The following is a 23,113-nucleotide window of genomic DNA, read 5'->3' as shown; positions in this document are numbered from 1 at the left end:
AACAGTGTACTGTTCTAGAAAAAGATTGATACTTTCCCTAGGATCACATGTCACATCAAAGCACATATCATAAATCCTCTACACTCCAGGGAAACACTTCTCTGAAAACTTCCCTGGGCCTCAGCACAAAATGGTCATTGCATGTCAATCCTGAAAGGTTTATGTGCTCTGTTGAAAAAAAAAATCAGAGCCAGACATGGCTTCTTAGCATAGATAGTGTAAGGCTGAAATAGAAGACAAAAACAAGCAAACCACTCTAATTTGTCCTCTCAGGAAGCAAGCAAGCAAACAAACAAACAAAAGCAATGCAAGCTAATGTGATAACATATCTCTTCCTCCAGTTGTCACGAATATTGTTTTCTTACCTTTCTCTACACTCTTGTTCATGGCTTTCAAGGTATATATGGATTGGAGCAAAGTGAATTTTTTTTTTACTGACTGGCAAAATAAATAAATAAATGACAGACAGATACATAGATACATAGGTAGATGATAGATGATAGATGTATGAATAGATAGATAAATGATAGACAGATGATAGATAGATAGATGACAGAATGATGACAGACTGATAGATGATAGATAGATAGATAGATAGATAGATAGATAGATAGACAGACAGATAGATAAAATAATAGATCAATAAATCTAGATCTGCCTACTTTAAAAGAACAGGGCCTAGGTGAATGGCGCAGATGGCAAGCTGATTGAATTGGACCACCAGGACCCACGTGCAAGGCAAATATGGTAGTATGCGCTTGTCCTCCCTGTGCGGACACAGATACAGGAGGATCTCTGAGGCGTACTGGTTCTTGTATCTAGACTAATTCTTCCATCAGAGACTCTGTTTCAAAGGAAGTGAATGGCCTTCCTGAGGATGACGTGTAGGGTTGCTTCCACATATATGTGTGTGTGTATATACATACATACATACACACACACACACATATATATATGCATCCCCATACATAAACACACATACATACATATTCATAAAAAATAATGAAAGTTCTTTCAGTTTAAACTTCTTCATTCACTTAAATAAACTACATATCAAATATACAATCAAGTTACTTGAAAATAAAGTATAAGTTAGACAAATAAAGGAGAAAAATCTTTACACCAGCATAGATGAAAAGGTTCACACATAATTGCACCAATGGCTTCCTCCATAGGCACTGTAGACTCAGCTGTAGTTTCAATTGCATCAGAGATTTAAATACTGTACTTAAAAAATTGGATCTTAATATCTCATTATAAAGAGGGGAACAAGATTGGAAGTATAGTTCTATGAATCTAGACACTAGTTTTGCTGGCTAGTTTTATGTCGAAGGTTATCAGAGAAGAGGGAGCCTCAGTTGAGAACATGCCTCCATAAGATTGGGCTGCAGGAAGCTTATAGAACATTTTCTTAATTGGTGATTGATGAGGGAGGTTCCATCCCATTGTGGGTGGGGCCACCTGATCCTTGTGGTTCTGGGTTCCATAAGAACAATGAGCAAGCCATGGGGAGCAAGCCAGTAAGCATCACCACTCCATAGCTTCTGTATGAACCCTGTCTTCAAGTTCGTGCCCTCTTTACATTCTTGTCTCAGCTTTCTTTGATTAGGAATAGTGCTGTGGAAGTGTAAACCAAATAAACCCTTTCCTCCCAAGTTGCTTTGGTCATATTTCATCACAGCAACAGTAAACTTAGTCTTAAAATAGTAATATATTTTTACAGTAATAGTTTTTTTAAATAGTAATTTTAAAGCAATATTTTTAAAGTAGTTATATATTTGTTTAAATTAAGTATTTGAATTTTCTGAGGAGTCATAATGGTTATTTTTCATAGTCCCTTAAAACTATGACTATGACTTATAAACTAATAATGTATTTATATATCCGAGTGTTACATATTTTGTGACAGTTTAGTTGCTACTGCTTCACTGGAATCATTTTTCCAACTTGAAATTATTTGAAAAATTTTGCTCAAGAATGAAAATAACTGAAGAATGATGAACTAATCAGCAACAGTGTATAAAAATGCTTTCTTAATAACATAACTCATGATTGTGTTGAAATGAAGGCAAGAAAAATACATGTTCTAGAATAAAAATAATAATTTTTTATTACTCATTCAAGCATTATTGACCATCCAAACAGTTTTCTGTGCAAAATTATCATTAAATTCAATCATCATTGGCACTCTCCTAACTCATCAAAAGCACACTCATACTCATTTTAAAATAGCGTTATTAACCTGGAGTCTATTGGTTTTTGATTGCTACGTGATAAACTATACAAATTTAATAGCTTAAAATAGCAAATACAGATGTCACCAGGCAGTTTTGAAGTTTCAGAAGTTCCCAAAATTGGTGAATAGGGTAATATCTCTGCTACTGCTTGGCCCTAGAAACCTGACTGGGGTAGCAAAAGAACGGAGAAAGGGCAGGCACACAGATACAGCTATAGAACAGATGGGGTCAGGTAGGTGAGCATGTTTGATAAAGTTACACCAACTATGCCATAACCCAGAAGTTCAGAGTGTTTCTTATGTGCAGCACATGGATAAGGGTAGTTTACCTCAGAAAGAGGCCTCTGAAAGCCCACAGACCCAGGCTGTAAACATTCAGAGAGCTAAAAAGCTGAAGTTGCTAGCTTCTGCACACACTGTTCAAGGTCAATCTTTCATAAACACTCATACTCTGTCAACATTCCATCTCTGACTAGCAGAGGGCTTTGCCATCCTCTGAGCCTCACCTATGTGGGGAAGGCTTTGATATTCCCATGGGTCTGAGGCACTGGGTCTTTGGCGTGGCTGTGCCCTTGTCAAACTATACAAGCTCACACAGGACTTTACCTGCTCTTCACATTTTACTCAGGACGTAGCTACTTATGCATTCACTCAAGGCTTCTTTGGCTTCCCACTCATTCCTTCAAGGGATCTTGGCAAGATCCCAATCTTCTACCTTCTTCTAGCCTTTGGAAGCTACTTGAACTCTTTACATGACCTCATATCACTTAAAACTTTTCTTTCTGTTTCTCCAACTCTCCCAAACACTCTCATAAGGAACTTGGTGATTAAATTGGCCAGTGTTATCCAGAGCCATCTGCCCATCTCTATTCTCCACTGAATATGCCTGCAAGTCTCTATTATGAGGATGAGGTAACACATTCACAGATTGTAACAATTGTGGGGCTATTATACAGCCTACACAATACAGCACAGTAAGATATTTTTACCGTACTCTGTAAATAATAAATATATATGTATGTTGTGTGGGAGTTTATCTTTTTTTTGAAACAGGGTTTCTTTATGTAGCCTTCTCTGGATTTGCTTTGAGGACTCGGCAGGTCTTGCACTCACAGAGATATACCAGTCTCTGGCTCCTGAGTGCTGAGATTAAAGGCTTGTGAAACCACTACCGAGCTGATGTGTGAGACTCTTAACTTTTGATCCATGATCTGTAAAATCAGTGACTAAGAGGTGAAGGATATTTTAAGGCAACACATTAGAATTTGGACTATCACATGGGGCCAGGGGAGAATTCCTACATTTTACCCTGGATTCTAAGGAGCCATGAAATGCTTAGTGATGCCTCTCTAAATTTCTAGAGTAAAGAGTGTTCTGTGCCCTGTGGATATTATTCCAGCAACTAGTCACCAAGACTTACTGAGGACCTATGACTGGTGATGATTCAACTAGATGGTGACTTACTATGAGTCAGGCACTTTGCTAAGTGCTTTGCTTGCATCATCTAGCACAACAATCAAGAAGGTGGGTGTCATGACATTAGTTCACAGAGGCAGAACCATAATTTTAATGTAATTAAGTGACAAGCTGACTACAAGATTTGTGCTTTTAAGACCTAGAATACATTTCCATATCATATGAATCACTGTATCTTATTATGCAATGCTCTGGGAACTTATCTTCCCTTTATTATGGGAAAGCCACTGGGAAAGTTAGCTTAGGTGTCCTGGATAGGAAGCAGAGGATCTGGTTGAGGAACATGGTCCATGGACAGTAAGGTGGTGAGAGATGAAAGAAAAGATGGGAATTTCCAAGATGGCAGCACTGAACACGCATTGTGTCTGATTTACAGGAAGGCGACTAGGGGCCCTACTGGGAGCTAAAGACTGTAAGATCTAGAGAACACTAGGTGATTGGGGTCCACATAGTGGAGACCACAGGTGGGTCTGGCCTCCAGTCATCCAATGGCCCATGGAGGATGGGAACCCTGTCCCTAGAGTCTGGACTGGAACCTGCCTGAGAACTGGGAACTGCAACCTTACTCTATCGCATGAACTTGGTATATGGGACTGAGCTCCGGGCAGTGAAGCACCAGAGTTCCTGGCTGGGGGAAATCTCAGGGAAATGGTTGGTTCTGTCTTTTGACCCACCCACCCATCCTGCACCAGTCCACAGAAAGCCCCAGGTGCCACAAGGGGGCCCAGGCAGCTGTGGACACATTATCCAGGCATAGCGCCATGCTCTAAATGGTACTGGGCAGGAAACTACCTACCAGCCACAGTGGACTGTCTCTGCCAATTAGGAAAAACTGATCTAGCCTAGCCAGGCTCCACAGCCTATCAGGGGCTCCCACGCTCTTGGGAGAGGCTGGATATGACTGAAGGAATAGCATGCACACACACACACACACACACACACACACACACACACACACAAAATAATCAGCCACCCAATCCCAGTGGGGCTGAGCTGACTCAGGTGAGTGCCCTGATGGGACCAGGCAGGAACCTAGCAACCTATCCCAGCAGACTTACTGCATAATTTGGCAGAACTGACCGGGCCTAGCTAGAATCCACAGCCGAGCAAGGCCTCCCATGCTCTCGAGAGAGGCTGGGAAGGCCTGAGGGGATAGGGCAGAAATCTAGCTAACCAACAATAATCAGAAGATAGTAGCTGCTCTCTCCTTGGTGGGCAGAACCTAAGCCCCACTGCCTGGATGGATCAGGAAGAAACCTAAACAACTACTGGAAGCCAGTAGGAGTTCAGGCACTCTAGGGTGATCTGAGCCTAGGACCCAAAGCCTCAAGGCCTGAGGGCCGGGTATTCAAAGTCGAGCCAAAGACAGGATAACCATCTCTACACACAGTAACTCAAACTGATCTTGGAGCTTCAGAGCACTTGCACCAACCTCTGCTGACCCTGTAGGGAGCCCAGGGTGTGGAGCAAAGTCTCTTGGAGCCAAAAACCAGGCCACCTGCCTGTCCCAGGGAAAAGTTCCTTGATCCCCACAGGCAAGGGCCCTCAACCTATAAGCACTCACCAACAATCCACTCTCAGTGACCAGTGAAGGACACCAGAACCTACATCCCAATATCAGAGACAACAAGATGTCTAAAGGCCAGTGTAAAAAACATAAACAACAAAAACTAAAATAATATGGCATCTCCAGATCCCAGCTATCCTAAAGAAAGCAACCCTGTGAACTCAAACACAATTGAAATACAAGAACATGACCTCAGATCCTTAGTAATGAAGATGATAAGGGAGGAAATGAATAAAATCCATAAACAGATGCAGGAAGATGCAGCCAAACATGTTGAAGAGGCCTATAGAGAGGAACTGGAAGAAATTCAGGAAAATACAATCAGATGAAGGAAATCAATAAAACAGTTCAAGGTCTCAAAATGAAAATAGAAACAGTGATAAAGACACAGACAGAAGAAAAACATGAACGAGAGAACTTAGAGAAGAAAGCAAACAACACAGAGGTGAGCTTCTGTAACAGAATCCAAGAGATGGAGGAACGAATCTCAGGATTAGAAAATACAATTGTAGAACTTGAAACAACCATCAAAGAAAATGCTAAATCTCAAAAATTTCTGACACAAGACATCCAAGAAATCCAGGACACCATGAGAAGATGAAACCTGAGGATAATAAGTATTGAGCAAGGAGAAGACACCTGACTCCAAACACAAGAAAATATCTTCAACAAAATCATAGAAGAAAATTATCCCAATTTAAAGAAGGATATGCATATAACCATACAAGAGGCCTACAGAACAACAAATAGAATAGATCATAAAAGAAAATCTTCCTGCAACATAATAATCAAAACACAAAATATACAGAGAAAAGGAAAATTATTAAAAGTGGCAAGGGAAAAGGGACAAGTAACATATAAAGGCAAACCTATCAGAATTACACCTGGCTTCTCATGAGAGAACATAAAAGCCAGAAGGGCCTGTATAGAGGTCCTGCAAACCCAAAGTGACCACAGATGCCAGTCCAGACTACTATACCCAGAGAAATGATCAATAACCATTGACAGAGGAAACAAGGTATTTCATGACAAAACCAAATTCAAGCAGTACATATCTACAAATCCGGCCTTACAGAAGTTACTAGAAGGAAAATTCCAACCCAAAGTGACAAGCTACAATCAAATTACATGGGAAATAGATAACTACACCATCATGAAAACATAACCACACAAACACTCCACTGCAACCAACATCAAAATCAAGGGACTTAATAGTCACTGGTCATTAATATATTTCAATATCAATGGTCTCAATTCTCCAATAAAAAGATACAGAGTAACTGATTGGATGCATAAACAAAACTCAGCATTCTTCTGCATTCAGGAAACACATCTCATTACCTCAGGGTAAAAGGCTGGAAAAAGTTATTCCAAGCAAAAGAACACAAGAAGCAAGCTGGGGTAGCCATTTAATATCTAATAAAATAGACTTTCAATGAAAATTAATCAAAATAGATGAGGAAAGACACTTCAAACTCATCAAAAGTAAAGTCATCCAAGATGACATCACAATTCTGAACATCAATGAGTTTTAATCAAAATAAATTAATTTTAAAAATTAAAAAAAGAAAATATGCTCCTTCTACAAAAGGTTATAGACACTTGATGCTATCAGAATCTCCTGGGAGGATTCTTAAAATATTGAAGAAAAACATATAATGTACATACAACAACACACTTAGAGACTCTAGGGATTCTGGCTGTGTTATTTTTATCAACACATATTAGGTGCAGACATTTGTGAGATTGTTTCTTATATTTCAATAGACACAGATCATATAAATTTATCCCCTCTCCTTCCCCAGCATGCTTCCCAGTCACTAGAACTCAGTATTCTGCTTCCAAGTCAATGCTTTTCTGTTTTGGTTTCTACATCAGAGAATCAGAGTTCAATACTTGTCTTTCTGTGTCTACCTTATCTCCCTTAGCATACTTCTCTGTATCCATGTCACTGTAAAAATGATAGGATTTTGTTTTTATTTATGGCTCAGTAATATACCATTTGTGTGTGTGTGTGTGTGTGTGTGTGTGTGTGTGTGTGTGTCTATCCCATTCTTTCTTTCAAGTACCCATTTATCTATTCATGGGCATTTACTCTGATTTGTCATCTTAGGTATGAGACAATGTCAATAATTTTCTTAATTTTATTCTGTGTGTATGGGTAATTTTTCCTATATGTATTTATGTGCACCACATGTGTGCTGTGCCCACAAAGACCATAAGAGGGTTGAAGCTCCTGGAACCAGAGTTACACATGGTTGTCAGCCACCATGTGGGTGCTGGGAATTCAAACTATGTCATTTGCTCTTAACCACTGAGCCATCTTTCCAGCCCCATGATTTTCATTTTTAATAGCTTCCCTAATGGTGTTGATACACTTGCCTAGACGATATCAGCCCAGGAAGCATGACTTACTACTTAAGAAGTTCCTTAGAAGAAAGAGACTCTCAATGGATCAGAAAAAAGCCTACATGTTTCTGTCATCATTTCCCCTCAGAGGCAAACTTCTTCATCTGTTGTTAATCCAGACAGCATTCAGATGAGTATCCTCACCCTGGTGTTTATCCCAAGCTTAGCATTCTGGGTACAACTTAATTAGGTAGGAAGAAGGAAATTAAAAGTTCATTCTGTTGAACATAGGAGGGAACGCCTTAGGTTAAAGCAATGAGTTTGTGAATGGGGGAATAGAATATAAGGGGAAAGAGAACGAGGTTTATTCAAAGCAACCGTAATGCATCCAAAATTATGTGGAAACACATAGGTTTAGTTTTACAGTGTCAACACTTCAGCATGCAGCTGCACTTTTCATGTGTTTATGGAGCATGGTGCCCAGAGTTCATGCAAACACAGAGGGAAAGCATGGGTCCCAGTGTAACAGAGGAAACGCATGGGTCCCACAGGAACAGAGGAAAAGCATGGGTCCCAGCATAACAGAGGAAAAGCATGGGTCCCAAAGGAACAGAGGAAAAGCATGGGTCCCAGAGTAACAGAGGAAAAACATGGGTCCCAGAGTAACAGAGGAAAAACATGAGTCCCAGAGTAACAGAGGAAAAGCATGGGTCCAACAAGAACAGAGGAAAAGCATGGGTCCCAGAGTAACAAAGGAAAAGCATGGGTCCCAGGATAACAGAAGAAAAGCATGGGTCCCAGAGTAACAGGAAAAGCATGGATCCCAGGATAACAGCAGTTCAAGACAATGGCTTCTTTCCAGACAACACTGCCACCCTGACCAAGGTAACACATTTTTGGCTAGATCATAAAATACCAATTTCTAAACCCAAAGTAAGAAAAGCAGGAAATCAAAATCTTATTTTTAATATTTCTTTTGGATCATCATTTCTCTCTTTCCTTTCCCACTGTTCCCTTTTCAGAAATAATGCATATTAGAGCAGAGACATTGTGTAGTTTGTTTTTTTACTTGCTATGATTCTATTCTAAATGAGAAAATAATTTAACCTACCGAAGGTCACAGTGGGGAGTGACATTGTCAATCCACAGACTAAGAATTGGCAATAGATCCAGAGGCAAGGCCTCATTTGCAGAAGGTTCTCTCATGCCAGATGGTGGGTGAGCATGAAGGATTTTTGGACAGTGGAATTGAGAGCAGTTCCACTGAAAGTGGGGAAAGGTAAACACAAACTTCCTGTTCAGGTATAGTTCTAGAGTAGAAATAAAGACCCATTAAGTCTGGATGGAGACCCAAGCTTCCAGTTGGACTGGGCCATTAACAGGACAAGGGACCACCCATGGGTAGACGTGTTCACTTTAAGCCTGTTAAAGAGATAGGTGGAACAATTATTCCTTTAAATTGACTTGACCATTTGCCTTCCCAGAATTTCCATTCTCTTCCACAGTCTCTACAAGTCCAGCGGTCCTTGAGGTTTGTCTGTGTCTGACCTCCTTTTTGAGTCCTAACCACCAAAACTGCCTCTTTTAAACTTTTTCTTCTTCTCTTTTTTGTCTTTTTCTTTAAGATGTTGGCCATAGCCTAATATACTTCTGGGATTCTGGGTTTCCTTGCTCTTTCCCTAAAGCTCAGCTCCCTGCCATGTGTGGATGTTCATACCAATAGCTCATACAGCATAGCATTTTTTTCTTCTCTCCTTATTTTCCTTCTCTGTGCAGCTGCTGAGGCATCTTACCTACCTTGGAGTCCCTTAAACTCTAATAAAATTGTCCCTGAGTATCCACTCAAGGCCTTTTTTGTTTATTTGTTAATAAGACTAAGAACCCTAGAGAAGACCTTGTTTTTTTTCCTAGTATCACTTGGGATCCCCCAAAAGTTCTAAGGAATGCATTCTCCCTCTAGGATGCAGAATAACTCCAGAAATTTGCTGATCTCTGAAGTTCATACTAGCTATCCACAGTTGCAATGGATGCTACAAATGTCTGTCTACCCACATCTCTCTGGCTGGTGGCATCACTAGCTCCTATTTGCTGTCAGTGGTAAAGGTGACAGACATTTCATCTCTATTCCAGAGACATGCCCTGCTAGCTGTCTAGAAGTCTGAGTCTGCCAATAACCTACTGGCATGGCTTATACAAGGCTTTGTCCCAGTGTGGAACTAGCTCTGTTATGCAACTTGTCCTTCATACATTGTAAGGCTACACTGAAGACAGTCTCTGATGCAGTCTTGCTTGATATTTTCCCACTACCCCAATCTGATCTGCTCTCCTTTTTATTAGAGCACTCTGCAATAAACCCACTAAAGCAGTGGTTCTCAACCTTCCTAATGCTGCTACTCTTTATTTACCTCATGTTGCGGTGACCCCAACCATAAAATTATTTCATCGCTACTTCATAGCTGTCATTTTGTTACTGTTAAAAATCATAATAGAAACGTCTGTGTTTTCTGATGGTCTTTTGTGACCCTTGTGAAGGGATCACTTAACACCCCCCACAAGGGGACTGTGACCCACAGGTTGATAACTGTTGATCTAGAGAATTTTCTTTGTCTCAAATTATGCTCTGAGAACACAACTGAAGGAGCCTGGCACAGATCGTCTTCCAAGGATGCTGCCTTTAATGGTGGAGGGTCTGGAGTTTGATCATTTCCCACATAGTTTACAGCAAGAAGCTGTCACCGGTGATGACAAGTGATTCTTGACTGACCTGGGAATGCCAGTGTGTACTGCTGCCTTTCCCCAACAGTGACTTAAGATGAGACACAAATGGAAGGGGATGCAACAACTGGAAAGACACCCTGGCTCTTTTAGAGAGATGAAAAAATAACCAGAAGAATGGAGGGATTGGTTGGCGGTTGCTAAGCACCAAAGATTAAGAAATAATGACATGTTCAAGCTATTAATCAAGAAATTAAAGCGAAGTGAGAGTGAGAGGACATCTTCATTAGCATTTAAATGGAACATCCTCTCCTTCAGGTGGATGGTAACTGTAGCTGGAGAGCAGGGGTAGGACTTGGTTATGAGCAGGCTTCAGGGAGTCTGACTCTTAGTTTGGGCAGGCTTCCAATACAAGCCTTGGTCTGTGGTAGGGAAGGAGACCTGATCATTGGATGGGATGTCTGTGAAGACCCAGCTAAAAAGCTAGAACTCAGAGGCTGCTTTCAGTCCTACGTGCCTAAAGAAGTAGTGAATTCTCACTTAGTAGAAAATAGAGTTAGAAACACACACACACACACACACACACACACACACACACATACACCTGCACACACACTCACACACACACTCACACACTCAAGCACACACTCATACATACACGCACATGCACTCACACACACTCGTGCACACACACACACAAACACACACACACACACACACACACACACACACACACACTGCTACACAGGGCTCAGGTGAGGCAAGCATCCTGGATGACATTTCTTGCCCTTCTTAGGATTTACATCATTATCTCCTCTCATGACTCATAACTATGGTCAAATCTCAGTACAGCTTGACTCAGGAAATGTGAGGCCAGCTTAAGCAAAAAGGGAGCAATATGCCTATAAGAGTTCAGACTTAGAGTCTGGGTAACTACCTAACCTTGGGAATTGGTAGTGATTCCTGAGGTGAGCCAGAGCAAGAGGGAGAATGAGTGAAAAGACATGTTTTGGCATGGTTTACAGTGGTAAAACTTCCTAGTGACACAGGATTTAGACTCTTATGGCAGGGTATAAAAGGCTATTGGCATGGCCTCTGAAAATGTGAGCAAAGGAAAGGCCTGTATGTAAAGATACCATGATCACTTTAACAAATGCTGTACTCCATACAGGCTTTACAGTCTCAAACAAACATGCATGTAAGAAGGCCCATTGTGTAGGGCCCAGAATACAGTCTCTTTATTAAACAGCCAGAAGAATACTCTCATTTCATTCAAAAACCCAGGGATAATGACGGGTAGAAGATGATGGCAGTAGGTGCAATAAAACTCTGTAAACAGCAGAAGCTGGTAGACAGCATGCACTGAAGAGAGATGCACAGAAAGACTGTAACACATAGGCCATTTAGAACAAATCAGCAATGATTAGGCCACACATTTACGAAAGTGGTTTATATATTTGTTTTTTAGGAGCAAGGTATATGAGCAGTTTCATAGTATGCAGCTCCGCAGTGCAAATCTGTATGGTTTACATAAGCCACATGCTCTGGCCTACTGCTCCTAGGCTACAAATCTGCACAACATGTCACTATGAAGACATGATGGGCAGTGATGAAACGGTAATAAGCACTTGTGTATTTAGATATATTTAAACACAGAACAAATATAGTTAGTGCCACCGAACTGGTGGTCTCCAGTATAATCCTATTTAGCACACTGCTCTGCATAAAAAGAGGGTGGGCCATGGAATATTGCAATAAACTAGTTAGAGGATGTAATTCAGGAATATAGCATTGGCTAGTGTGCATAAGACCATATGTTTAATCTCCAATTCTAGAAAGAGAGAAAGAAAGAAAAAAAAGAGGAGGGAAAGGAAAGAAAAAGTAGAGGGGAGAGAAGGAAGGAGGAAAAAGGGATAGAAGAAAGGAAGGAAAGAAATTACAATTAAGTTAAGCTATCCCAAGCTAACTAAGCTGTCACTTAAGCTAATGCTGCTGTGCTACTGTGATTTATGAGAAATTAATTCAGTCTTGACTACCAGCATGTCACCACTGAACATTGACAATTGTTTACTCTTTCATCCTTATCAGAAGGCAGGCTAGAATAAGCTCTTACTCACAGGGACAGACAGCAGTGGACTTTTACCATCTTGCCCTGAGGCTATGCCAATTTTTCTGCTGCCTGTCATAATTCTATCAGAATAGCCTTGAATGACTTGGATGGATGCTCTGCCAAACATCATGCTGGTCCACTACATTGAGAATGGCATGTTAATTATACTGAATGAAACAAAATCCAGAGATAGCCAGGGCTTTTACAGAAGCAGAATATTTGGTGTTTTAATGTGAGCATCCTGAAATACCCTTTTCAAAGTAAAAATATTAGTTATTAGTTGTCCCTCCCAACTGAAAATGAGCCATGGCATTTAGTAGGTGTCATAAAACTTGAGAAATTGAGTATAATTCAATTAAGTATCAAGATGACCCATAGGTCAGATGATACAAAGAATGTTAGTGTTAAGTAGAGCCCAGAGCAAGAAAAGTGCAAGATTGTTGTTTATGGTGCTACAGTGGCAGCATTATATTCTCTGCACAGTATACACTGTTAGGGCTCCAGATCAAAGTGATGACACCTGTATCACAGAATGCATTGCTACCTTAGCATAGTGATGTTCAGGAGACAGCACCAGCACATCTGTTCCCAGTTCCACAACCTTTGACAACACTCCCACTTGCATTAGTCATTGTAGAAATATTTACAACCGAGAGCTCAGCAAGGGATATAAACCAGGCTAATATTTTTAGAGGTAATTAGAGCACTTTTACCAACATACCATGGATTCTACCAGAATCACCCAGTCCTAGTCAGGTGACCCCCGCAGCAATTTGATGTAACATGGAGGTGATAAGGCTGAGAGGAAAACTGCAGCAGTTTGCAAGGTATCCGGAAATCAAACAAATGTAGCCCCCTTGCCATGCATCACTACTGCACTTGTTTTTCTCATTTCACGTCCTTTAACTAACTCATGGACTGTTTTCTGTTGACAAAGTAAGAAAACACCTACGATTTGTTTATGGCGGAAGCTACTCAATATGTGGGCACAAGCTAGAAATGAACTGTTAATGCATCACCGAGTGTCTCTGAAAACCACAGTTAGAAGTGTCCTCAAGATACTGATATTTAGACTAATGGTTGACTGGTTAGGAGGAGTTGGGTGCACAGTTCTAGATACAATGTATATGGCTGGACCTGCATGGATGGGCACAGTCTATGGGGACTTATATTGTGCATCCCCATCTGGCGCTGAAGAAGAAGCTAACAGAATGCAGGCCTGAAACAAGAGCTGCTTGAAGTGGCCGACACAAGAAGACTGAGCACAAGGCCTGCCTGGGCTTTAGAGTGAGTCCAAGACTAACCAGAGAACTAACAATAGTAAAAAAACAGTTTAATTTAACTTAATTCAAAAATCTCGAAGGAGGGAAAGGGTGGGACTACAGCTCACTGGTAAAGCTTGCCTTGTGGAACCTGCATTAGGCCTTGGTTTTGATCTCTGACACATACACGATGGTGGAAGCAAGAATTGCAAATGAGCCTCTTCCGGTGACTCTCCCAGAACTAGCAAGTAAAACACACAATTCAGAAGCAAATATGGAGGCTGGAGAGATGGCTCAGTGGCTAAGAGCACTGTCTGCTCTTCCAGAGGTCCTGAGTTCAACTCCCAGCAACCATAGGGTGGCTCACAACCATCTATGATGTGATCTGATGCCCTCTTCTGGCCTGCAGGTGTACATGCAGGCAGAGCACTTTATATATAAATTAAAAAAGCAAATATAGCCTGGAATCAAGACCACTGGAATCACAGAGCCTAAAGTGTGGAGTATGAGGTCACTATTTGTCTGCAAATTGACACATTCCATAGTTCTGCTTCTGCCCTTATCCTACTGGAGGGAACACAGTTGCTTTGCCTGTCCTGATTAGATCTCCTTGTTCCTGCATTGTCGGGGATTTTCTCATGGGTCGTCTCCTCTGGCTCGTTGCAAGGCTCCTCCTTTGGTGTTTTTCCTTTGCTGTAGAAACGCATGTGGAGATTCTAGAACACTGTGTAAAATAGACCTTGGATCATCCAGCCCTAAATGGGATGTCTCCATCAAATCCCTTCTCCACAGGGAACCCTAAGGAAGAGGAGGCAGTGCAAGAGCCAGAGAGGATGTAGGACACCAAGAAAACAAGGCTTCTAAATAATCTGTTGACAGATGAGCTCACAGAGACAGAGGGCAGCACACACAGGGTCTGTACCATTCTACACCAGACTGGGCCATAGAGCTGAAAGGAGAAGTGGATACATGCCTCCATCCCTAACCCAGAAACAATCTCCAGTTGATAACCACCTGCAAATAAAAATTTACTTTCCTCCATCAGAGTCTCACTGGGCAAACTACTCTTACAATAGGTAATTGGAAAAACCTGCGTGGGTAGGCTGCATGCCCAGCAGTATATGCCAACAGAAAGCAGACTCAGGAGCATCTTTGGAGGTTCTTTGTCTCATAATGTCATGTCAGGGCTTTTCCTCTCATTTTTATTTCTATTTAATTTTATTTATATATTTTCTTCTGTTTTTTTTTAAATTTGATAGGTCCTTTGCATGTGTGCATGAGCACACACACATGCACTCCCATACACACCCAAACACACACACACACACACACACACACACACCCATACACACACACACACACACACACACACACACACACACACTGACTTCAAGTTTACTGTTTTCATGGAAGGCTCGAGTGTGCAAAAGAATGGGTCTCTGTTTCTTGTGCCTTCACCTTGGCTTTTTTTTCCCTTCTGTTTGTTTTGTCCTATTCAGATGTGTTAGTTTTTGTTTTTATCTTATCTTTATATCTTATCTTATCTTATTTTTATTACCTCTTAGAAGCTTGATTTCTAATGAAAGAGAGAAAGGGAGTGGATGCAGGTGAGAGGGGAAGAGGGAAAGAATTGTGAGGAGTATAGCGAGGGGAGTATTGTAATCAAGATATTTTATGTAAGAAAAAAATCTACTTCCAATCGTAAAGAAAAAAAAAACAAATAACAAACACGAAAACGACTTTGCTTTAAAGTAATTTGTGAAATTGTCTTTTTTCTTTTCTGGAAAGTGTACTTTTGAGTGATAGTGTCGATAGTTACAATGGTTTGAATGAGAATGTCTTCCTTAGGCCAAAATATTTGAACACTTGTCCCCAGGTGGTGGCACTACAGTTTAGGGAGTGTGGCCTTGCTGCAGGAAGTATGTCACTGCCATTGGCTTTGGGTGTTTGAGTCGCCCTCACCATCAGTTTGAGAGTTCTCAGCCTCCTGATCCCGTCAGCCTGTCTGCCACTTGTTCCCATGCCTCCTTGCCATGTTGCGACTCACCCCTTTCAACAATAGCCAAAATAAACTCATTCATCCTTAAAAATAAACAAATAATAAAATACATAACTGATGAACAAACTAACTAAATAGGTAAATAAAGAAATGGAATTTGCTAACAGAAGGAAAACCTAAGAAGATAAAATTCTTTGAATTTTTGCTACATGGAGGGAAAAGTGCTATTGTTTCGATATTTATCCATTCATTTTTGAATGCCCAAAAGGGCAGTAGTTGGTATTTAAATGGCTTAATAGATCTGGCAGTAAGATGGTCTTGCTGTAATCTTGGCTATTCTTCTGAAGAGCAATGTATTCCTGCCATAACCTTAAATGAATGGCAAAAGGGGTTAAGAGTTGGGGATGTCAAGAGAAGAATATGCTTCTCTTTCTCTGTTCCCTTCTAGGGGTCAGGAACGCCCACAGCATCATATCCCAGCCTCCTCCCACCTCTCACTTCACATCCTGTAAGAAGCAGTGACTGTGTGCTTGTGGGCATTCCTGGAAGGATAAACTGGCAGTACAAGCCTTCTCTCTAATCCCCTCATTGAGCAGGGTTTTTCTGGAGTGTCTCGCCCGGACTGTACAGAAGTAAGTGTGCCTCTATATTTACTCAGAGTGCGGAGAAGAACTGTGATCTAACACCCCTTGCTACTGAGTGATAATTCGATCTACATTTTACATATGACATGACAGCTATATTGGCATCAAAATAGTCATTGATTGCTTGCCACTGTGCTTGCATGAACATCCGTAATTATCACAGAATTCTGAAAAGTAGGAACCCACTGTTGGTTTCTTGGAAATAAAAAGGCAGCTAGATGGAAGTTGCCTTCTAAAACTAGACTGGATGTGTCAGTTCCCTTTCCACTGCTGTGACAGGACACTCTAATAAAATCAACTTAGAGGAGAAAAGAGTTTACTTTGGCCAACGGTTCCAGAGGCTCTAGAACTGGAATTATGGTTCATCATGGTAGGAAACACATAGCATCAGATTGAGAAGCTGGCCTGAGAGTCGGGGAGTAGAGCAACTACATTTCATCTGCACGGTGACGGAGAGCAGGACATAGTGCCGGGCTACCAAACCTCTCTCAAAGCCTGTCCCAGGGACACATCTCCTTCAGCAAAGCTTCTCCTCCTAAGGATTCCATATTTTTCCTATACAGCACCACCATCTGGGGCCCAAGTGTTCAAATACAAGAGCCTTTAAGGGATGTTTCCCATTCAAACCTCAGTAGGAAATGTTCAACACTGTCTTTCTCCATAATAAACAAAACCTCTTTGTATCCAAGGTCTTTGGCCAACTACCCCAACTCTAATCCAGAAGGGTTATATATGAGTTCATTTTTCATAATTATCTTTACATTCTTTCTCTGGAATTGACCCTGTATAACAAGCATCAGCCCATCTTAACGACTAATTTAGCACACTGGTAAGGAATTCAAGGTCAGCTTCTGTCCTTGGATTGTTGCTGAAGCAATTATAGCACTGGGAGTCATGTCCTCAAGATCCTTAGTTCAGAACAGGCACCAGCAAACTGGCTGGCAAGCCAATTTATACCACCACCTATTTCTGTAAACAGTTTTATTGGAACACAGTGCACTTGCTCATTTACACACTGTTGTCTGCGGCTACTTTGTCAAAACAGCAGCAGTGTTTAGTACTTATAACAGACCTTGAGACTTACAACTCTGAAAATATTTGCTGCCTGGCACTTTACGACAAAACAGCTGGTCTAGTCTCGGAATCGATGTCATATTCCCCGTACTCTTAGAGGTAGGTATAATTATTTGTCACACATGGTCCTAGGCTGTCTTCCTTACCCAGTGAACTCTCATCAAGTCAGTGGCAACGATGCTAGTTGCAGCCCTACTGGCTCATTTTTAATCAAGCTCTTCTCTCAGAATCCTCTGCTAGCAACGCCAACCGTCTTCAACTATCAACGTCCCAGTAGATTCATTTTCAAAGAATAAAATTTAAAGCTTTTATTTGCTTAAATTTAAAACTAAATTTAGAGCTAATGATTGGGTTTTCTTATACTTTATAAAGAAGATACTTAATTAAAAGAAAATAGGTGTTATAAACAAATTAGTTACATGTATTAGGTGACTATGGAAAGCAAACCTTCTATAATTTTCAGATTTATATCTCCTCATGCTACTAATCCCAGCATAAGCTACTACTACTTGAAACATGGTGTGTTAATCACGTACTCATTGCTGTGAACAAATATCTAGCAAGAAGCAAGTTAAGAGTGAAGGCCTATTGTGGCATATGTTTAAGCAGGGGTACAGCAAATCATGGCAGAGTTGGTAGGTAAGAGCCTGTGATGGATGATCACACTGTATCTGCAGTCAGGAAGCTCAGACTGAATGAATAGTGGGGTCATGCAACAACACCCCAAGGCCTGCCCCAGTGACCCACTTCCTCCAGTGAGCCTGTACTTGTTAAAGGTTACACAATCTTCCTAAACAGTGCCACCAACTGGGAGTCAAGTGTTCAAAACCACATACGGGATACATTTCACAGTCAGATTATAGAATATTCTACTCTTGGACCTATAGGCTTATAGATATCTCATGATCCAAAACTCATTCATTCCAACATCTAAAGTGTCATAGTCTTTAACAGTCCCCACACTGTTCCAAACTCAAGACTCCTCTGGATTCCAAGAAACCCTGTTCTGGCTAGTTTTATATCAACTTGATGCAAGTTGGGGTCATTTGGGAAGAGAGAACCTCCATTGAGAAAATACTCCCATGAGATTTGCTTATGGGCAAGGTTGTGGAACATTCTCTTGGGTGAGCAGGGTCTTGTCTTCTAGGCACCTTTCCTATTGCCCCATTGTAAAGCACATTGGTGTCTTTTTAATGGTGCTAATCTCTTTAATAATTACAGTTGCTTTCTCAGCTGTCTTGTCTACAGCTTTGAATTCATGCTTTTCCTTACAGAGAGGCACATTTAAATAGCTTTGTGCTGCCTTGTTGCTTTCTTTTGCTATAGACCAGAAGAGCAGTCAAAAGCAAACTTTCACACAGCCTGACTATTATCCTGTCTTGAAATGTCATTAGTTCTCTACAAAATTTATTAGGCCATTTTTTTCCTCTTATTTCTTTTTTTATTTTTGAGTATATAGTATAAATATAACATTTCTTGCTACTCTTTCCTCCCTCTAAACCTTCTAACATACCCTTTCCCTCTCTCCTTCAAATTCATGGCCTCTTCTTTATTGCTATCACAAGCCTATATGATATATTCCTAAATATAACTTGCTTAGTCTGTTAATATTAATTGTATGTATGTTGTCATAGCTGACCAGTTGACACTCTGCAGCAAATTGGTGTCATCTTCCCTGAGAAGACAATCTCTCCTGCTGGAAGCTTTCATCAGTTGTCTTTAGTCCTGGGTGAGAAGCGACACTGATAAAGGCTCACCAATGTGGCTGCCCCAAAGTGAGATGAACAAGAACAATACCAGCGGACATGCCAAAGTCATCAGAGAAAAGCCCACAGTATGCCAATCCCACATAAAGTCCATTACTTTTGAGTTTAGCCTCACTCGAGTTCTCATAACACAAGCAGAACACAGCCAGTTTCATTGCCAGAATTTAATAGGATTTACTGGCCTTATAGCCCCTTTCCCATTTTCCTGTAGAGTCTGTTTCCCTCAAAAATGTCTGCATTTTTCTAGGCACTCTGGTCCTCTAAAACTCCAAAAGAATGACCCCATTAATTCCACTTACAACATTCCAGGGCTTTACCAGCCCATAATTCTAAGTTCTCCACACTGACTCTGCAAATCAAATGGTCAGGGTTACTACAGCAACAGTGCCAGTTCTTGGCACCAGTTCTCTGAACTAGATCCTTAGTCTATCGTGGCCAGATAGTTAAAGAAAAACAACGTAAGGGAGAAAGGGTGTCCTCTGGCTTACAGTTTAAGAAAGAATGCGATCCACCGTAGGACTGGGAAGTGGTGGCAGAGCCATGTGACACCTTGTCACATTGCACTGCATCCACGTCTAGGAAGCAGATGTTCAGGAAGAGGCCCTGACCACAGCCACTCAGTTCCCCCAGGCAGGATACAACTCCCAAAGATTCCACGGTCTCTGTAAGCAGCACTACCAGCTGGGGACCGAGTGTCAGACACATCAGTCTACACGGGACATTCCACATTTAAATCACATGTGGTTTCTATTCTTCAAAAGCTTTTATTGACTAATGATCTAGAGGAGAAAAACTAAACTTGGCTGGCTCTGAAAAAAATATGTTTTCCTAAGGAAAGTGTCTTATTGGGTAAGCAATCTAGTCCTTTCCATAGCCTATTTATATGTATTGTATCTCTTTTTGTTGGTACAGAAAAAAAACCTGTTGAATTTAGGGAGATAAGTAACATTCCCCAAACTAAGAGATAAATTTTCATACATCTAAGAGAAAGGCAATTCTACAGTTGTTTAAATTTCCTAAGCTAAATATATTTTGGATGGTATATTTTACTCATTGTTACTCAAACTGCTAAATGTCATATACAAAGCACCACCACTCATGGCTGCCAGCCATCACCCAGGGTAGATAGATGGCCTCAGAGCATTTCTGAGGATGACTTTGGGATGATAAAGGGAAACAGGGTAGCTCAGGAAATGCAACCTTGTTAACACGGAAGCACTTTAGTAGTCAACAACAAGCACAACTTGTCAAGTTACTGAGAGGTGTATCTGGCAAGCTTCAAGATTCTAAATCTTCAGTTATGCAGAAGCACAGATACAATTAACAACCGAGTTCTGTGGGCAAGAAAGCTATGCAGACACATGTCCCCTGTAGCTCTCAATGAACAGTTATCACAGTGATGGCTATGGTGTAAACTTAGGAGGAGGCAATGGAACCGGTGATTCTACAACTGGAAACACATGTTCCCCACAATGCCAGACTGCCTTTTCTGCCACACACTGATTTTTTTCTTTCTTCAGCAAACCTTTTCATACTGCCAATTTTAACACGTGAAGTTTCAAGAACTAATTCTTAGTAAATTAAAAACTGACCAAAGATGCTCTGCATCATGAGAGCTCGGCATGCACACCACAAGAAGTCACAGAATTTAATCATTTATTAGAGCAATGTCATGCAATAATTTGTCGCACTCAATCTTTCTCCATAATAAATTATTTTAAAAGTGGTTTAAAGTAGTACATTACTATAATTTTAAATTATGTAAATTAGTACTTTTTTTACTTTAATGAAGCACTCGATTTTACATAAGCAATCCATTATTGTGAAATACTTTAAATAAAAAAGATTAATGGCTAAGTACATGTTAGAACATATATCTGAAGGGAAGTCATGATGGACTTTTATCCAGAGAGTTCTAGGATCTTATTTTCTTGGTTACCATTTCAACACAAGTTTAAAATAGCCCCTTTCAAAAATAACCACTCTCTTTTCTTTCTTTCTTTTTTTGAGACAGGGTTTCTCTCTGTAGCCATGTGTGTCTTCCTTTGTAGACCAGGCTGGCCTTGAACTCACAGAGATCTACCTGTTACCTGAGTGCTGGGATTACAGGTGTGCCCCATGCATCTGTCTAAAATAGCCATTTTTAACACAATTCTTTCTTTTAACGTATGTGGGTGTATTCAAGTGTGTATATTTGTGTGTATGCAGGTGCTCATATATGGAGTGCGTGTGAGGACCAGGGGACAATGCCTGATGTCATCTTCAGGACGTTTTTCAGCTTCTCTAAGGTAAGAGTAACTCACTGGTCTGTAGCTCTCCAGTTAGGCTAGGCTGGCTGACCAAGTAAGCTGTGATCCTCCTGCCTCTGCCTATCCCAGTGCTGAGACTCCAGGATCAGGCCACCACACTCAGCACAATCCTCCTGCCTCTGTCAATTTCAGTGCTGAGACTCCAGAAGCAGGCCACCATACTCAGCACTGCTGGGGGGGTGAAATTCCCATCCTCAAGCTTTCAAGTACAAGCACTTTAGCCATGGGGCCCCAGCTCTGACAATACACCTCTCATCCCTATTTTGATTCATAATGGAGAGTTTTATATCAAAATAAACCCTGAGATTTATAAACTAGGATTATAGTTTTAAAAGCTAGGGGTAGGTATAGAGCAGAGCAACAAAAACATCTAGGGACTTTCCAATAGCATTCTAGAATACCGCTTTGCTCTTCTGAATAGATTTTTAGTGAAACAAAGACATCATAGGTTGTATGTTTGCTTTATGCTTGACAGTGTTACAGATGCATCCAGTCTCTCCTCAGAGGGCTCTATGTGGGGCACAGTCCTTTCAATCTTAAGAAGCAGATGCTCTTGTCATTGGTTAAGGGGTTTCATCCTGCTACCCAAGGGGAAAAAGCTCTCAAGAAGTCCACAGTCTTGTCCAGCCTACAGACATCAACCACCCTTTTGACAATGCAATTCTATCTGAATTAAATGGAAGGTTTAGAATCGGCCTTGGCCTTTGAGGCTACTCACCACTCCTGGCTCACAGTTGTTATAGCGATGCTGGGGAGTGTTGTCAAAGGTAGCGTGGTCGGCCTGGAAATGCCATCTCCCTCGGGGGTCCTGGCCCTTTCACTCTGTCTCTGTGACAATGGAGGCAGCTGTAAATTCCCTGAACAGCACCTTCTGCCCCTCCAGAGGTCAATCCCAAGGCTGTAACTGGAAGAGCTGTAGGATTTACTCAGGCTACATTCAAAATAGTCCTTGCCGTTCTGGAGGAGATAAAGAGAAAGAAAACAAGGAAAAGGGGGGTGAAACTCAAATGTCTAAATGACAGAGTTAAATAAGAATCCAGATGGTCCAGCAGTCACTGAGGAGGCCCAGGTTCTGTATCTCACAATCAGACCCTGAAGCTGATGTCAGAAGCCTTAAAGACAACAAGCGAGGTGGCAGGGGTGAGGAGGGGCTTCTCTCTAGCCTTTGTACAAACCTAGCAGTTGCATTTCCCTAGAACTCTTTAGATTCACAGGCTGAGTTTACCAGGAGTAGCATGTGGGTTGGAAATTTTCTTTCTTTTTCGCCCCCCCCCCACCAATTTGTTAAAATGAAATTTGCTAAATTGATAATATACTTTAGAAATCAATTTACCATTTTGATATATGCTAATAAACTATAAACAAATATGAAACTTGTTTTCAAGGCAAAAACCAATATTTTGTGTGTTGAGATATCAGAGCATTGGTAATAAGAATCCACTGGTTGTCGTCATGGCTGCTCTCCAGTTAGGCTAGGCTGGCTGACCAAGTAAGCTGTGATCCTCCTGCCTCTGCCTATCCCAGTGCTGAGACTCCAGGATCAGACCAATGTTGCTGTTTTGTTACTACTGAATTTTGTAAGAGTTCAGAGATAGAAGAGATAGGC

At 41.0% G+C, this 23,113-nt stretch overlaps 1 protein-coding gene across 2 annotated transcripts in view; it reads right to left on the bottom strand.

Moving 5' to 3' along the window:
- The window catches only part of PDE4B (phosphodiesterase 4B), a 540,265-nt gene that overhangs the window by 415,107 nt on the left and 102,045 nt on the right, over positions 1 to 23,113 (bottom strand). Inside the window, exon 3 of one of the 2 annotated variants that reach the window (XM_084786194.1) lies at positions 22,226 to 22,464. In XM_084786194.1, coding sequence (XP_084642320.1) covers positions 22,226 to 22,464 — 239 coding nt within the window. Of the gene's footprint in view, positions 1 to 22,225; positions 22,465 to 23,113 lie in introns of those variants that run through there. The other variant, XM_084786195.1, reaches the window with a different exon arrangement.

This window comes from Acomys minous (genome assembly GCF_964271855.1).
Source record: "Acomys minous genome assembly, chromosome: 6".
Lineage (NCBI taxonomy): Eukaryota > Metazoa > Chordata > Mammalia > Rodentia > Muridae > Acomys > Acomys minous.
This window is presented reverse-complemented; position numbering and strand designations above follow the sequence as displayed.